The sequence below is a fragment of the Pongo pygmaeus genome, chromosome 19, assembly GCF_028885625.2.
Source record: "Pongo pygmaeus isolate AG05252 chromosome 19, NHGRI_mPonPyg2-v2.0_pri, whole genome shotgun sequence".
Lineage (NCBI taxonomy): Eukaryota > Metazoa > Chordata > Mammalia > Primates > Hominidae > Pongo > Pongo pygmaeus.
The window spans coordinates 5,074,823-5,091,812 of NC_072392.2; the positions used below are offsets into that span (position 1 = coordinate 5,074,823).

Consider the following 16,990-nt stretch of genomic DNA (forward strand, 5'->3'; position numbering starts at 1 on the left):
AGGCAGGAGAATCACTCGAACCCGGGAGGCGGTGGTTGCAGTGAGCCGAGATTGCATCACTGCACTCCAGCCTGGGCGACAAGAGCGAAACTCCGTCTCAAAATAAAATAAAATAAAAATAAATAAATTGACACAGTCAGTGCCTCGCTCCCACCCCCACCTCCAGCATAGCACCATGACAGTCTTCTCACATATCAAGTCCCAAAACACACTATCGGCATCCAGAAAGTACAAGTAACTCTGTTACAGTTAAGACCTGTCACTCCCAGTCATTATCTCATTTCAATCCAAGAGGTAGACTTCTTCATCACCCCTGACATACGCACGAGGAAAAGGCCCAGAGAGGTGAAGTGATGCCTCAGGTCACTCAGCCAGTTACCGGTAGAGCAGATCCTTCAATGCAAGTTTTTCTCCAACCCTACACAGCAGTCGTACCAGGGCCCCAGGCTGCAATCCCCTGGCCCAGTGCTGATCGGTGGCTCCCAGGGACACATGCCCTGATGCCAGGGCTGGCAGATGTCTGCTGTGAAGAGAGCAGGAAACTGTCCCTTGGAAAGCCGAGATGCTTACCTGAACTGTGAAAGTATCCATATGTGAGCAGCTAAGGAGACAGCAGTGGCTGGAGTGCTGCGGCTCAGGCACAGCTGGTAAGAGGCATTCCTCACTCACAGGCCCTCACCCACTGCTAGAGACAGTGAGCCCCATCCTGACCACTTCCCCTTTCTAGTCAGCCCACGGGGCAGAGACCCTGGCGTCATCTCTAGGCAACCATCCCTTTTCCAGGGAAGCTCACGACCCATGGCTGTCCAGAAGCCAGAATCTTCTCACTGCCCCGTGTCGCTCCCGCAAGGCCTACCAGAGGACCCTCATGGTGTGGTAGGGGGTCCTGGCAGGGGCCAGGGGCCAGGGTGGAGACTTGGCAGTGGGGGTGGGTTTGGTGTCCCCACAGATGATTTTGCCCTGAGCATTCCTGGATGTGGCAACCTCAGTCTCAAGAAGAGCGACAGGACGCCAGCTCCCATGCAGAGACAGATCCAGGTAAGAAACCAGCTCATGTGTGACAAACTCACCATCTCACCATGAGGGTGACTCTTGAAAGCTCCTGTGCACCTTGGAACTGCTGAGACATGTTCTGCTTGGAGGAGGCAAGGGACAGCTTTCCTGTTTCTAAAGGCGGGTGAGTGGCGACCTTGAAAAATGTGACTGAATTGGGTCCCCTCGTGCAACGCTGTGAGACAGAACTCCCAGCGAGGCCCACGGCCTCTGAACATGGGGGTTGGGGTGGGGAAACCAATTAACCATTTTGCTGAATTGGCTGGTTCTGACTCAAATGAGCAGTCACATTAGTAAAAATAGGCAAACGGGTGTGCATTGTATCTGCCCAGAGCGAATGAGTTGTTATCCATTTCAGTAATAATGATAATAACCAGATATGTCTGATAAATATCTGATAATGTCTGATATATGTCTGGTAAATTTAACAAACACCGGGCTCTGACCGGGTGTGGTGGCTCACACCTGTAATCCCAGCACTTTGGGAGGCCAAGGAGGCAGATCACCTGAAGTTAGTAGTTCGAGACCAGCCTGGCCGACATGGTGAAACCCCATCTCTACTAAAAATACAAAAATTAGCTGGGCATTTTGGTGTGCACCTGTAGTCCCAGCTACTCAGGAGGCTGAGGCAGGAGAATTGCTTGGACCCGCAAGGTGGAGGTTGCAGTGAGCCAAGATCACACCATTGCACTCCAGCCTGGGCAACAGAGCAAGACTCCATCTCAAACAAAACAAAACAAAACATCTGACTCAGAAGATTCCTGATTTGCAGTGTTTACTAATTTCTTTTTTCTTTTTCTTTCTTTCTTTTTTTTTTTTTTTTTTTTTTTTGAGATGCAGTCTCGCTCTGTCGCCAGGCTGGAGTGCAGTGGCGCAATCTCAGCACACTGCAACTTCCGACTCCCAAGTTCAAGCGATTCTCCTGCCTCAGCCTCCCAAGTAGCTCCCAAGTAGCTGGCACTACAGGAGTGTGCCACCACATCCGGGTAATTTTTGTATTTTTACTAGAGCCACTGCACCTGGCGAAGGCCTGAACTCTTTCTTATTAGGCTCATCCAAAGTTTAGCTGCTAAAAAACCTTCCTAAAAGCCAATTTAAAATTTTCTTCTAGGCTGGGCATGGTGGCTCACGCCTGAAATCCCAGCACTTTGGGAGGCCAAGGCAGGTGGATCATGAGGTCAGGAGTTTGAGACCAGCCTGGCCAACATGGTAAAGTCCCATCTCTACTAAAAATACAAAAATTAGCCAGGCATGGTGGCGGGCGCCTGTAGTCCCAGCTACTTGGGAGGCTGAGGCAGAAGAATTGCTTGAACCTGGGAGGCAGAGGTTGCAGTGAGCTGAGATCGAGCCACTGCACTCCAGCCGGGGCGACAGAGCAACACTCCGTCTCAAAAAAAAAAAAAAATTCTCTTCTGAGGGGTGAATAAATGCTTCTGTGGATAGAGCTCATCCTAGGCTAACAAAGCTGTGACTTCTTGGTTTGTGTTTCATTCATTCATTCAATAAATTACTCAATAAATTATTTTGCTAACCTTTAAGGACCCCAGTTCAGCTGTGATATAGTAAACTCTGTAGCCCTACTATTTCTAACAATGCCTTTTGTACAGCAAGTTCAAGCCTGAGGTGTCAGGTGATCAGAATTCCAGGCCCGGTTTGACAACAACTTTCTTTGTGAATCCTTCCCTTCTCTGAGCCTCAGTTTCCTTGTTGTAAAATGAAAGAATTCAATTGACAAATATGAAAGTGCTCCAGGGATTTTGCCATCTGCCCTCAAGAAAGTCCCGCAAAGTGCAGGAGGAAGTTGAAGCCATAATATGATGCAGGCTAAATACAATGGCCTTCAATTTGTGCCAGACCCTGTGCTCAACAAGTAGAGGCTCAGAACTGGGCAAGTCATTCATGGGTCGAGCACATGTTCTACAGCACAGAAGGCACATAGGTTATTACTATGCAAAGTGATGAATGCTAGTGCTGTGGAAGCAAAAAGTGGGAGAGAAGAAAGGGTCTGAGTGGTAGCATTTGAACTGGGCCTTGAAGGATGTGTAGGAGCTCACCAAATGGAGAGAATGTGGACAGACACAAAGCAGCCATAGTATTTGGAGAGAAACAGATAGTTGCATGGCTGATCAAGAGTGAATGTGTTGGGCAGTCAGAGGCTTGAGAGCAAAGTTTAGGGACACACACCACAGCATCTGGATCTACCCACTTCCTCGCTATCTACATTCTTCCCCGACTCCACCATTTGTCTTTCCACCACAAGAGAAGGGCAGGAAGTTGGGGCGGTTGTGTTCTTTCTGCACATCTGAAATGCCATCTGCTGGTCTGGGTGGCTAAAGAGGTCCCTGAGGGCCCTAGGTTAGCCGTTGGACCAGAGGGCATCAAGGAGAATGAAGGGCACCCTCTAGTGGTCACCTGTGGTGCTTTCTCCTTCTCAGGATTCTGGTCTGTCTGACCTCCCAAGAGGGATGGCTGGACAGACAAGATGTTCACCTCTTGAAGCTACAGAGACCATCAGGCTAGAGGACACTCAGAAGGGATTCCAGTCCACTCCTCATCTCATGACTCAACCTTTTTGTCAACATCCGGGTGGCACCCAGCTTCTGCCGTTTTGTTTCTTCTCACTCAGTCATCCAAGTCATGTGTAAAATGAGGTGTTATTCTTTGTGCCACTCACAAGTGTCAGTTAATCCCCATCATGAGAAAAAAACTGAAGAAAGATAAATCATAAAATAGAACATTAATTAGAACATTAATAGATTTTATTGCAGTTTTTAAAAAGGTGGGGTTTTTTGTTTGTTTTTGTTTTTGTTTTTGAGACAGAGTTTTGCTCTTATTGCCCAGACCGGAGTGCAATGGTGCGATCTTGGCTCACTGCAACCTCCGCCTCCTAGGTTCAAGCAATTCTCCTGCCTCAGCCTCCCGAGTAGCTGGGATTACAGGTATGCGCCACCATGCCCTGCTAATTTCGTACTTTTAGTAGAGACGGAGTTTCGCCATGTTGGTCAGGCTGGTCTTGAAATCCCAACATCAGGTGATCTGTCCACCTCAGCCTCCCAAAGTCCTGGGATTACAGGCGGCAGCCACCACTCCCGGCACAAGAACTCATCTTTAAAGAGCTCTGAGAGCAGTATAGGTGGCCAAAGCACTCAGGTGGAACCGGAAGTCATCACTAAGCGACCGTGGCTGCTTTGTTTGTCCCTAACAATAGCCAAGCAGATGTTGCAGCTCCTCTGTCTGCCACCCTGGCCCCCATGACATTGAGGTGGGGTCGTTCCAGCTCACATGTAAAAAGGCAAGTGTATAAGTATTTGGGGGTGTGGCAGGAGGCAGCCGTCTCTTGTGTATGAAGGGAGTCCCTGCTCACTTCTCCCCGTTTCTGGAGGTAAAGCTTCCTATGAAAGGTACTAGGAGCATTGGGCCCCTAAACCCCAGAACCCACGAATATGTTATTTCATATGGTGAAAGGGACTTTGCAGATATGACTAAGGATTTTGAAGTGGGGAAGTCATGCAGGATTATCCACATGGACCCCGTGTAATCACAAGATCCTTCTGAGAGGGATACAGGAGAGTCAGGGTCAGTGGCAGGGGATGTGCCGGCAGAGGCAAGAGACTGGAGAGATCCGAAGAAGGGGTCTCGAGCCAAGAAATGCAGGCAGTCTCGAGGAGCTGGTAACGGCTGGGCAATGGATTTTCCCCTGGGACAGGGATGGGGAGACAGCAGTGATTTCAGTTCTCACTGTTGAACCTTCTCTCTTCTTCGTTCCCAAACATGAGTCCACCAGCCCCATTACCACTCAACTGACCGGGAGCCACATCAACCATAACTCTTATGATTTACCAGTTGTAATACTTAAGCATTTTCTGTGGCCTGGCAATTTATTTATTTATTCATTTATTTCTGAGACAGTCTCACTCTGTCACTCAGGCTGGAGAACAGTGGTGCAGTCATGGCCCAACGCAGCCTCGAACTCCTGGGCTCAAGCGATCCTCTCACCTAAGCCTCCGAAGTAGCTGGGACCATAGGCATGCACCAATACGCCTGGCTAATTTTTTAATTTTTTGTAGAGATGGGGGTCTTGCTATGTTTCCCAAACTGGTCTCAAACTCCTGGCCTCAAGAGATTTTACTGCCTCGGCCTCCCAAAATGCTCGGATTACAGACATGAGCCACCGTGTCTGGCCTGGCAATTTAACCCAACTCAGTCATCTCTCCTCTGGACATTCTCCCCATGACATACTTTGCAGTGGTTTCAAAATATGCTCATACATTTTTTTGACACTCCTCCCATTGAGCCGTGGGAATCTATGTCCCCTCTACTCAAAAGTGGGCTGACATTAGTGACTCACTTATAACACAGACTGTAGGGGAAAGAAAGCTGCTTAACTTTTGAGGATAAAAAATTATGCAGCTTTGGGCGGGGCGCGGTGGCTCACGCCTGTATTCCAGCACTTTGGGAGGCCGAGGCGGGTGGATCATGAGGTCATGAGTTCAAGACCAACCTGGCCAATGGAAGGTCCTCTGAACGGGCTACACCATGGTCAAGCCATTGTGACCCGTGTGACCCACACGTTACAGGCCTCCTGGAGTCACAAAGCCTGGCGCAACAGGAGAACCACTAAAGAAGATGGAACAGCTAGTTCCTGCCGTAATGATTAACCAACCTTGCAACATTCCACCTTGTGACATGTTCCTGCCCTTCCCCAACTAATCCATCCACCATTGTGACATGTTCCTGCCCTTCCCCAACTAATCCATCCACCATTATGACATGTTCCTGCCCTTCCCCAACTAATCCATCCACCATTGTGACATGTTCCTGCCCTACCCCAACTAACCCATCCACCTTGTGATATGTTCCTGCCCTTCCCCAACTAATCCATCCACCATTGTGACATGTTCCTGCCCTTCCCCAACTAATCCATCCACCATTGTGACATGTTCCTGCCCTTCCCCAACTAATCCATCCACCTTGTGACATGTTCCTGCCCTTCCCCAACTAATCCATCCACCTTGTGACATGTTCCTGCCCTTCCCCAACTAATCCATCCACCATTGTGACATGTTCCTGCCCTTCCCCAACTAATCCATCCACCTTGTGACATGTTCCTGCCCTTCCCCAACTAATCCATCCACCATTGTGACATGTTCCTGCCCTTCCCCAACTAATCCATCCACCTTGTGACATGTTCCTGCCCTTCCCCAACTAATCCATCCACCTTGTGACATGTTCCTGCCCTACCCCAACTAACCCATCCACCTTGTGATATGTTCCTGCCCTTCCCCAACTAATCCATCCACCATTGTGATATGTTCCTGCCCTTCCCCAACTAATCCATCCACCTTGTGACATGTTCCTGCCCTTCCCCAACTAATCCATCCACCTTGTGATATCGTGCCTTGTGACTTCCCCCCACCTCGTGACTATGCACCTTGGGACATTCTTCCCCTGCCCAAAAAAACTGCCCCTAACTGTAACTTTCCACTATCTACCCCAAACCTATAAAACCAGTTCCAGCTGGGCGCGGTGGCTCACACCTGTAATCCCAGCACTTTGGGAGGCAGAGGCGAGAGGATCACGAGGTCAGGAGATCGAGACCATCCTGGCTAACACGGTGAAACCCCATCTCTACTAAAAATACAAAAAACTTAGCTGGGCGTGGTGGTGGGCGCCTGTAGTTCCAGCTACTTAGGAGGCTGAGGCATGAGAATCGCTTGAACCCGGGAGGCGGAGCTTGCAGTGAGCCGAGATTGCGCCACTGCACTCCAGCCTGGGCCACAGAGCGAGACTCTGTCTCAAAAAAAAAAAAAAAAAAAAAAAAACCAGTTCCACCCCCATCACCCTTCACTGACTCCTTTCTCTGACTCAGCCCACTTGCACCCAAGTGAATAAACAGCCTTGTTGCTCACACTAAGCCTGCTCAGGTGGTCTCTTATATGGAGGCGTGTAACAGCCAAGATGGTGAAACACTGTCTCTACTAAAAATACAAAACTTAGCCGGGCGCTGTGGCGGGCACCTGTAATCCCAGCTACTTGGGAGGCTGAGGCAGGAGAATCACTTGAACCCAGGGGGTGGAGGTTTCAGTGAGCCGAGATCAGGCCACTGCACTCCAGCCTGGGCAACAGAGTGAGACTCCATCTCAAAAAAAAAAAAAAAAATTATGAAGTTTCTACTTCGTCCTCTTAAGACTCCCACTCAGTGGGCAGGGGGAAGCCAGCCAGCCACCACACAAGAAGTCCAGCTACTCTGAGACCCTGCCATGCTGGAGAAGCCATGCAGAGCCCTGGCTTGGCAGCCCCAGCTGAGCTACCAGGACACAGCCCGTGCCAGCCATGTGAGTGAGCCAACTTGGACGTCCAGCCCTGTGGGGCCTTCAGATGACATCTGAGCAGCTGCTAGGGAAACGCTGAGTGAGACCTGCCGGGCTCAGTCCTGTCTAAATTCGTGGCCCACAAAATCATGAGCAAACCAAGTGGCTATTTTAAGTCAACAAGATTTGGAGTAACTTGTTACACATCCATAGTGGCTGGAACAACTTTTTCTCTACCCTCTTGCCCCACTTCCCTGCCTCCAGGGGCAAAGCATAATGCCCATTTTGCTGCACACAGCGTACCTGGTCAGCCTCTCTATCACAGCTGAGTGCACACCTGTTATCTTGCCTTCCCAGGCCTTCACTCCCTCTTCGGTGAAAAGCAACCCTTTCTTTTGAGGAAATGTCCCCCCATTGCCCACCATCTTTACCAACCACATTGTTTTCGGTCAGAGCTGCCACTTTCCTATTTTCACTCCCCACTGTCACATGGGAATGCAGGCGGCCTCTAAGAGGTGAAGAAGGCAAGGAAATAGGTTCTTCCCCAGAGCCTGCAGAAAGAACCTGCCTGCCAACACATTTCAGACTGCTGAACTTTAGCACCTCCAGATCTGTAAGAGAATATCAAACGTGTGATATTTTGCTACAGCAGAAACAGGAAGTGAATACACCCTTCAACAACACCTGCAGGATCCTCCCAGTACCTTTTTTTTTTTTGAGACAGAGTCTCACTCTGTTGCCCAGGCTGGAGTGCAGTGGTGCTATCTTGGCTCACTGCAACCTCCCCATCCCGGGTTCAAGTGATTCTCCTGCCTCAGCCTCCTGAGTATCTGGGACTACAGGTGTGAGCCACCACGCCTGGCTAATTTTTGTAGTTTTTAGTAGAGACAGGATATCACCATATTGGCCAGGCTGGTCTCGAACTCCTGACCTCAGGTGATCCACTTGCCTCAGCCTCCCAAAGTGCTGGGATTACAGGTGTAAGCCAACACACCCGGCCTCAGTACTTTTTTGTTTATGTCTCAGCCAGTTCCAGGAAGGCTGCTACCATTTGCTACCAAAACAATCCTTACACAACAGTAGCAAGTCTCCTTCCATCTCCTCTGTTCTGGTCCTTGAAGCCTTATCAATGGTGAGGTCACAGTCATTGTTTGTTGTTTGGTTGAGAACTGAGGGGGTGGGGTAGGAGGAAGAAGGTCTATTTTTAAAAATCACACACACTAAAAAAGGTTCAGGCTCTGAGAACGTGTGAAATCTTGCCTAATTTTGGCTTTCCCCATGGGAACCCACCAGAAAAGTATTCAAACTTGTATAGAGCACCCTTGACGTAACTAACTCCATCTTAGAAAAATACTCCATTTTATATTTCATAGAGCACTTTGCCAACTAGGATAAGATGTTTTGCTTAAGAAACAAATTTAAAAAAAAAAAAAGACTGCATCCAACCAGATAAAGATACAAACAAGCACACTCTTCCACCATCAGTTCTCATCAGAGGACTCTGAACTATAAAACATCAGGCCTCGGCTAGCTGGGTGCAGTGGCTCATGCCTGTAATCCTAGCATTTTGGGAGGCCGAGGCAGGAGTTGGAGACCAGCCTGACCAACATAGTGAAACCCCATCTCTACTAAAAATACAAAAATTAGCCGGGCGTGGTGGCGTTCACCTGTAGTTCCAGCTACTTGGGAGGCTGAGGCAGGAGAATTGCTTGAACCCAGGAAGCGGAGGTTGCAGTGAGCCAAGATCATGCCACTGCACTCCAGCCTGGGTGACAGAGCAAGACTCCATCTCAAAAAAAAAAAAAAAAAAAAAAAAAAGCAGGCCTCTAGCAGCTCGAAATAGCCATAACTCATCATCATCACTCATGATAAGAACTCAGCATTTGGCTGGGTGCGGTGGCTCATGCCTGTAATCCCAGCACTTTGGGAAGCCGAGGCGGGCAGATCACCTGAGGCCGGGAGTTTGAGACCAGCCTGGTCAACATGGTGAAACCCCGTCTCTACTAAAAATACAAAAATTAGCTGGGCGTGGTGGTGGGTGCCTGTAATCCCAGCTACTCAGGAGGCTGAGGCAGAAGAATCACTTGAACTCGGGAGGCGGAGGTTGCGGTGAGCCGAGATCACGCCACTGCACTCCAGCCTAGACAACAAGAGTGAAACTCCGTCTCAAAAAACAAACAAACCAAAAGAACTCAGCATTTGACCCCCAAAAGCTCGGCCACATTAAAGACTCTTCCTTGTAGGCCGGGCGCGGTGGCTCACGCTTGTAATCCCAGCACTTTGGGAGGCCAAGGCGGGCGGATCACGAGGTCAGGAGATTGAGACCGTGGTGAAACCCCGTCTCTACTAAAAATACAAAAAATTAGCTGGGCGTGGTGGCGGGCGCCTGTAGTCCCAGCTACTTGGGAGGCTGAGGCAGGAGAATGGCATGAACCCGGGAGGCGGAGCTTGCAGTGAGCAGAGACTGCGCCACTGCACTCCAGCCTGGGCGACAGAGCGAGACTCTGTGTCAAACAAACAACAAAAAAAAAGACTCTTCCTTGCAAGATCTAACGGGGCCCAGAGACCACCAGACCACCAGACCAGGACTCCTTTGGTCTTCCTGCTCCCCCTGGACTGGTTCCCTAACCCTTTCTCCTCTTTTTCCTCTTGATGTTAAATGTTACTTTGTTTGTTGTGGGATGTTTAATATGTAACACATATATCAATTAAGTATGTTATTCTGTACGGTTTGCAATACTGACTTACTTATCGTGGACTGGCTGGAGCCTGTGTGCCCGCAACTGACTACTGAGTGATGGGAAGTACTAAGGAGAATTGCCTCCTTGGGAACTCCATGTAGCCTGTGGCTTTTGTGATTTCAGTAGCATCAATAAAAGCCTGACACTGTGGAAAGACACAAACACACACCTGGTTATCTGTAACCTTGTACTGCTCATGACAAAATTAGCAAATCGTATTCTTTTTTTAAAAAAAAAAATCATGGTAAAATTTATGTACCATAAGGCTTATTTTAATCTTTTTTATTATTATTATTTTTTTTGAGACACAGTTTCGCTCCTGTTGCCCAGGCCGGAGTGCAATGGTGCGATCTCGGCTCACCGCAACCTCCGCCTCCCGGGTTCAAGCGATTCTCCTGCCTCGGCCTTCCAAGTAGCTGGGACTAAAGGTCCCCGCCACCATGCCCAGCCATTTGTATTTTTAGTAGAGACGGGGTTTCACTATGTTGGCCAGGCTGGTCTCCAACTCCTGACCTCCTGATCCACCCGCCTTGGCCTCCCAAAGTCCTGGGATTACAGGTGTGAGCCACTGTGCCCAGCCCAGAACTTTTTCATCTTCCTAAAGTGAAACACTGTAACCATTGTCCACTCTCTCCTGCCCCTGGTAGCAATTCTTTCTTGAAAAAGGCTAAAGTAGGCCAGGCGCAGTGGCTCACACCTGTAATCCCAGCACTTTGGGAGGCCGAGGCGGGTGGATCACCTGAGTTGGGGAGTTCAAGACCAGCCTGACCAACATAGAGAAACCCTGTCTCTACTAAAAATACAAAATTAGCCAGGCATAGTGGCGCACGCCTGTAATCCCAGCTACTTGGGAAGGCTGAGGCAGGAGAATCGATTGAACCTGGGAGGCGGAGGTTGCGGTGAGCCGAGATCGCGCCATTGTACTCCACCTTGGGCAACAAGAGCGAAAACTCTGTCTAAAGAAAAAAAAGAAAAAAGCTAAAGTAGGCCAGGCATGGGGGCTCACGCCTATAATCCCAGCACTTAGGGAGTCCGAGGCGGGTGGATCACCTGAGATCAGGAGTTTGAGACCAGCCTGGACAACACGGTAAAACTCTGTCTCTACTAAAAATACAAAAGTGAGCCAGGTGTGGTGGTGGGCACCTGTAATCCCAGCTACTCGAGAGGTTAAGGCAGGAGAATTGCTTGAACCTGGGAGGTGGAGGTTGCAGTGAGCTGAGATTGCACCACTGCATTCTAGCCTTGGCAACAAGGGCGAAACTCTTGTCTCAGAAACAAAAACAACAACGAAAAAATATAATTTTAAATAAAACATAAAACCATGAATCTCATGAAGATATAAAAATGAACACCAGCCTGGCCAAGATGCTGAAACCCTGTCTCTACTAAAAATACAAAAATTAGCTAGACGCGGTGGTGGGCACCTGTAATCCCAGCTATTCAGGAGGCTGAGGCAGGAGAATCACTTGAACCTGGGAGGCGGAGGTTGCAGTGAGCCGAGACCGAGCCACTGTGCTCTAGCCTGGGCAACAGAGCAAGACTTTGTCTAAAAAAAAAAAAAAATTGTATTCCACTTATTAATCAATGAGGGAAGAAAGCCACCCCAGTCTGGGCAACAGAGGGAGATCCTGTCCAAAAAAAAAAAAAAAAAAGGCCAATGTTATAAGAGATTTAAAAGAAAATCCAAAGATCAGACAACATTTATAAATCAAGGTTATTGAAACGAATTGAGATAGAGCAGGGACCTGTTTTAGGGGCCTGAGAGCCCTTTTAAGCATGGAAATAAAGGAAAATCTTGAGTTCCTTCAAAGAAAATTCCAGGCACCTAGCTATCCCTGAGAAGTAAATGAGTAACTTGATAAGGAAGAAGGTAATAGTAGCTTAAAACAATAGCCAAGGCTAGGCGCGGTGGCTCACGCCTGTAATCCCAGCATTTTGGGAGGCCAAAGAGGGCGGATCACCTGAGTTCAGGAGCTCAAGACCAGCCTGGCCAACACGGGGAAACCCTGTCTCTACTAAAAATACAAAAAAAGTTAGCTGGATGTGGTGGTGGGTGCCTGTGATCCCAGCTACTTGGGAGGCTGAGGCAGGAGAATTGCTTGAACCTGGGAGGCGGAGGTTGAAGTGAGCCAAGATCGCACCATTGCAGTCCAGCCTGGGTGAGAGGGCGAGACTCTGTCTCAAAAACAAAACAAAACGAAACAAAAAAACTAACAAAAAATAGCCAAGGAAGTTAGAGTGAGGAGATGTTTTGTTACCCATGTCCCTGAGTTGTTTTTCAGAAATCCGGACACCCACCAAATGGATCTGCTGGCCCGTAGACTTCAGATAAGGGCAGCTGAGAACTGAACTCTGACTTCTGGTCTTTGTTCTAAATTTCTTCCTGAGGGGCCTAGAGGAAGTCGTGCCCAGGAACCAGAGTTAACATTCTTTTCTGCTGACCCCAAATTTTTAGACAAAGCTTCGCCTCCTGAACCAATTGCAAATCAGAAAATCTTTGAACCTACCTATGACCTGTGGTCTCCCTGTCTTTGAGATGTCCCGCCTTTTTAGGTAAAATCAATATATAGCCTGTATGTATTGATTTACAACTTTGCCTGTAACCTCTGCCTCTCTGCCTTTAAAAACCCTTGCCTGGCTGGGCATGGTGGCTCACGCCTGTAATCCCAGCACTTTGGGAGGCTGAGGCGGATGGATCACCTGAGATCAGGAGTTCAAGACCAGCCTGGCCAACATGATGAAACCCCATCTCTACTAAAAATGCAAAAATTAGCCAGGTGTGGTGGCGCATGCCTATAATCCCAGCTACTTGGGAGGTTGAGGCAGAAGAATCGCTTGAACCCGGGAGGTGGAGGTTGCAGTGAGCTGAGATTGTGCCACTGCATTCCAGCCTGGGTGACAGAGCAAGATCCTGCCTCATAAATAAATAAATATAAAAAATAAAAACCTTTGTCTGTAAGCCATCAGAGAGTTCAGGTCTTAAGCAGGATCTGCCAGATTCTCCTCGCCTGGCACCCTGCAATAAATGCCCCACTTTCTCTGGCTGCGATCCTCATGCCAGTGTTTTAGCTTTGCTGGGTCAGGCAGGCAGACCCAAGTTCATGTAGGTAACAGGACGAGCAAATGTAAGCAAATTGTTTTTTAACAAAGGGGGTGAGAAAGAAAATCAATGCAACTTCTATAGGACTGGACAGAATATCCATCTCTATAAACAAGAATTATTTTGCATTGCTATCAGTCATCCATACTTTACAGAGAATTGAGGTTAGATAACCCAGAAAGATATCCTCTAGAAAAGGGGTCCGGGGCCTGTTAGGAACTGGGCTACATAGCAGGAGGTGAGTGTTGGGTGAGTGAGCGAAGCTTCATCTGTATTTACAGCTTCTCCCCATCGTTTGCATGACTGCCTGAAATCTGCCTCTTGTCAGATCAGCAGGGGCATTGGATTATGATAGGAGTGCGAACACCATTGTGGACTGCGCATGGCCAGGGATCTGGGTTCCGTGCTCCTTATGAGAACCTGATGCCTGATGATCTGTCACTGTCTCCCATCACCCCCAGATGGGACTGTCTAGTTGAAGGAAAACAAGTTCAGGGCTCCCACTGATTCTACGTTACAGTGAGTTGTATAATTATTTCATTATAATTACAATGTAATAATAATAGAAATAAAGGGCACAATAAATATAATGAGCTTGAATGATCCTGAAACCATACTCTGCTGCTCCTGGCCCCTGGTCCATGGAAAAATTGTCTTCCATGAAATCAGTCCCTGGTGCCACAAAACCAGTCCCTGATGCTGCCCTAGGGTTTATATACTGCACAGCTTTCGGACGAAACACAAACTTCTCTCTCTATGAGAGATGGCTGAGGCTGAGAAATTCGAAAGAAGTGCAGATCAGTGAACTTTTTTTTTTTTTTGAGACAGAGTCTCACTCTGTTGGCCAGGCTAGAGTGCAGTGGTGAGATCTTGGCTCACTGCAACCTCTGCCTCCTGTGTTCAAGTGATTCTCCAGCCTCAGCCTCCCGAGTAGCTGGGACTACAGGTGTGCGCCACCACGCCTGGCTAATATTTTTGTATTTTTAGTAGAGATGGGGTTTCACCATGTTGGCCAGGATGGTCTCAATCTCCTGACCTTATGATCCGCCCACCTTGGTCTCCCAAAGTGCTGGGATTACAGGTGTGAGCCACTGCTCACACCTTTTTTTTTTTTTTTTGAGATGGTCTCACTCTGTTGCCCAGGCTGGAGTGGAGTGGCATGATCATGGTTCACTACAGCCTCAAACTCCTGGCCTCAAAAGAGCCTCCCACCATAGCCTCCCAATACCTGGGACTATAGCCATGAGCCACACTGCCTGGCCAGGTCAGTAGAACTTCTGGGAGAAAAGGGGCTTCATGAGCAGTTTGTAGACCAAGAACAAGAGCCCTCATATTTCTGAGAGATACTAGAGCTTCCGCTGTTAAATTGTTACCTATAACCTGGGTTTCCTGCTGAATTTGGCAATGAACCTCTTTGATGTGAGAGATCTCAAGGCTTGCATCAGGGACAGCCGGGAAAGGAGGAGGCAGAAAGCAAGGCTGGATCCCAGAGACTCTGTGGGCAGGAAGCCTCTCAAAGCCACAAGGCAGGGCCCCTCTAGAGCGGGAGCAGCCTTTGATATTCTCCAGGCCAGGGAGGCCCTGAGGGCGGGGCCTGCAGGGAGGGCTTTGCATTCCAGAACTGAACTGGAAAAGACAAGGTTACCTCAAAGGAGTCCCAGGGATTCCCTAAAGAAGGACTCTGGGGAGTCTGTGAGGGAATTCCTGCTGGGTGGGGGGCATCCTGGAGCCCTCATGAACAAAGGTGTGGGGAGCTCTGCCCACGGTCTCTGCCCTGTCACTCCCAAAGCTGAGTGGGGAGAAGAACCCACTTCAACCGGGCGCAGCGGCTCACGCCTGTAATCCCAGCACTTTGGGAGGCCGAGGCGGGTGGATCACGAGGTCAGGAGTTCGAGACCAGCCTGGCCAATATGGTGAAACCTTGTTTCTACTAAAAAAAAAAAAAATACAAAAATTAGCTGGGCGTGGAGGCGGGCGCCTGTTATCCCAACTACTCAGGAAGCTGAGGCAGGAGAATCGCTTGAATCCGGGAGGCGGAGCTTGCAGTGAGCCGAGATCGCACCACTGCACTCCAGCCTGGGGGACAGAGCGACACTCCGTTTCAAAAAAAAAAAAAAAAAGTACCCACTTCAGTACCCACTGAACTGAAGAGAGTTTCAAAAGTTACAGCCTGGCTGGTGCTGCCAAACCCTGCCTCTACCTTCATCCAGACTCGTCCTGGGATGCTCAGTAGAAATCATAAATTGCTAAAAGGTTGGAAACATTCTCACTTCTACCACCAGATGGCGTCCATCATCCCTTCATCGGCTAATTGTTAAACCAGACAAGCCCTTATGCCCGCATTTCACACCCATTAGGATGGCTACTAAACATAGGCACACACACACACACACACACACACACACACACACACACACACACACACACACACACACACACACACACACAGAGGAGAGAGAGAGAGACAGAGACAGAGACAGAGAGACAGAGACAGAGAATCTGCCTGTGCACTCTTGGTAGGCATGTAAGATAGCACAACTGCTATGGAAAACAGCATGGAAGTTCCTCAAAAATTAAGATTCCATGTGATCCAGCAGCAATTCCACTTCTGGTTCCGTACTCCAAAGAATTGAAAGCAAGAGCTCAAAGAGATATTTGTACATCCATGTTCACAGCAGTGTTATTCACAATAGCCAAAATGTGGAAGCAACCCAAGTATCCACCAATGAATGAATGGAGACACAGAATGTGTTTATAGAAATACAATGGAGGCCGGGCGCGGTGGCTCACACCAGTAAACCCAGCACTTTGGGAGGCCGAGGCAGGTGGATCACCTGAGGTCAGGAGTTCGAGACCAGCCTGGCCAACATGGTGAAACCTCGTCTCTACCAAAAATACAAAAATTAGTCTGGCGTGGTGGTGGGCGCCTTTAATTCCAGCTACTCGGGAGGCTAAGGCAGGAGAATAACTTGAACCCAGGAGGCAGAGCTTGCGCTGAGCCGAGATCACGCCACTGCACTCCAGCCTGGGTGACAGAGTGAGACTCTGTCTCAATTAAAAAAAAAATACAGTGGCATATTATTCAGCCTTAATAAGAGAGGAAATTCTGGTACATGCTACACCAGGAATGAATCTTGAGGATGCGATGCTAAAGTGAAGCAAGCCAGACATAAAAAATAAACATTGTGGCTGAGCATGGTGGCTCACGCCTGTAATCTCAGCACTTTGGGAGGCGGAAGCAGGCAGATCACTTGAGGTCAGAAGTTTGAGACCAGCCTGGTCAATATGGTGAAACCCCGTCTCTACTAAAAATACAAAAATTAGCTGGGCATGGTGGCGCATGCCTGTAATCCCAGCTACTCAGGAGTCTGAGGCAGGAGAATCACTTGAATCCAGGAGGCAGAGGTTGCAGTGAGCTGAGATCATGCCACTACACTCCAGCCTGGGTGATAGAGCGAGATTCTGTCTTAAAAAAAAATTGTATGATTCCACTTATGTTGAGGTACCTAAAATTGGCAAATTCATACAAAGAGAAAGTAGAATGGTGGCTGCCAGGTGCTGGAGGAAGGGGAAAAAAATTCGTTGGTAAAATTGTAATCATATTTCACACATCAAAACTAATTCCAGATTTTAGTTAAAATTTAAATGTAAAAAAATAAAACAAATATTCTTAAATATTCATGTCATGAATAGTAAATATAATTTGTCTTCTTTATGATTTTCTTTTTTCTTTCTTTCTTTTTTTTTTTTTTGAGAGAGTTTCACTCTTGTTGCTTCAGGCTGGA

The 16,990-nt window shown here is 48.4% G+C and overlaps 1 protein-coding gene across 3 annotated transcripts in view; it reads right to left on the bottom strand.

Annotated features, from left to right (window-relative positions):
• Positions 1–8,481, bottom strand: part of SCIMP (SLP adaptor and CSK interacting membrane protein) — a 33,244-nt gene extending 24,763 nt beyond the window's left edge. For 2 of the 3 annotated variants that reach the window (XM_054459470.2, XM_054459469.2), the window contains exon 1: positions 571–712. In XM_054459470.2, the coding sequence (XP_054315445.1) occupies positions 571–591 (21 nt within the window). In that variant the 5' untranslated portion in view covers positions 592–712. Of the gene's footprint in view, positions 1–570; positions 713–3,465; positions 3,761–8,437 lie in introns of those variants that run through there. The other variant, XM_054459471.2, reaches the window with a different exon arrangement.
• Positions 8,482–16,990: the final 8,509 nt, after the last annotated feature.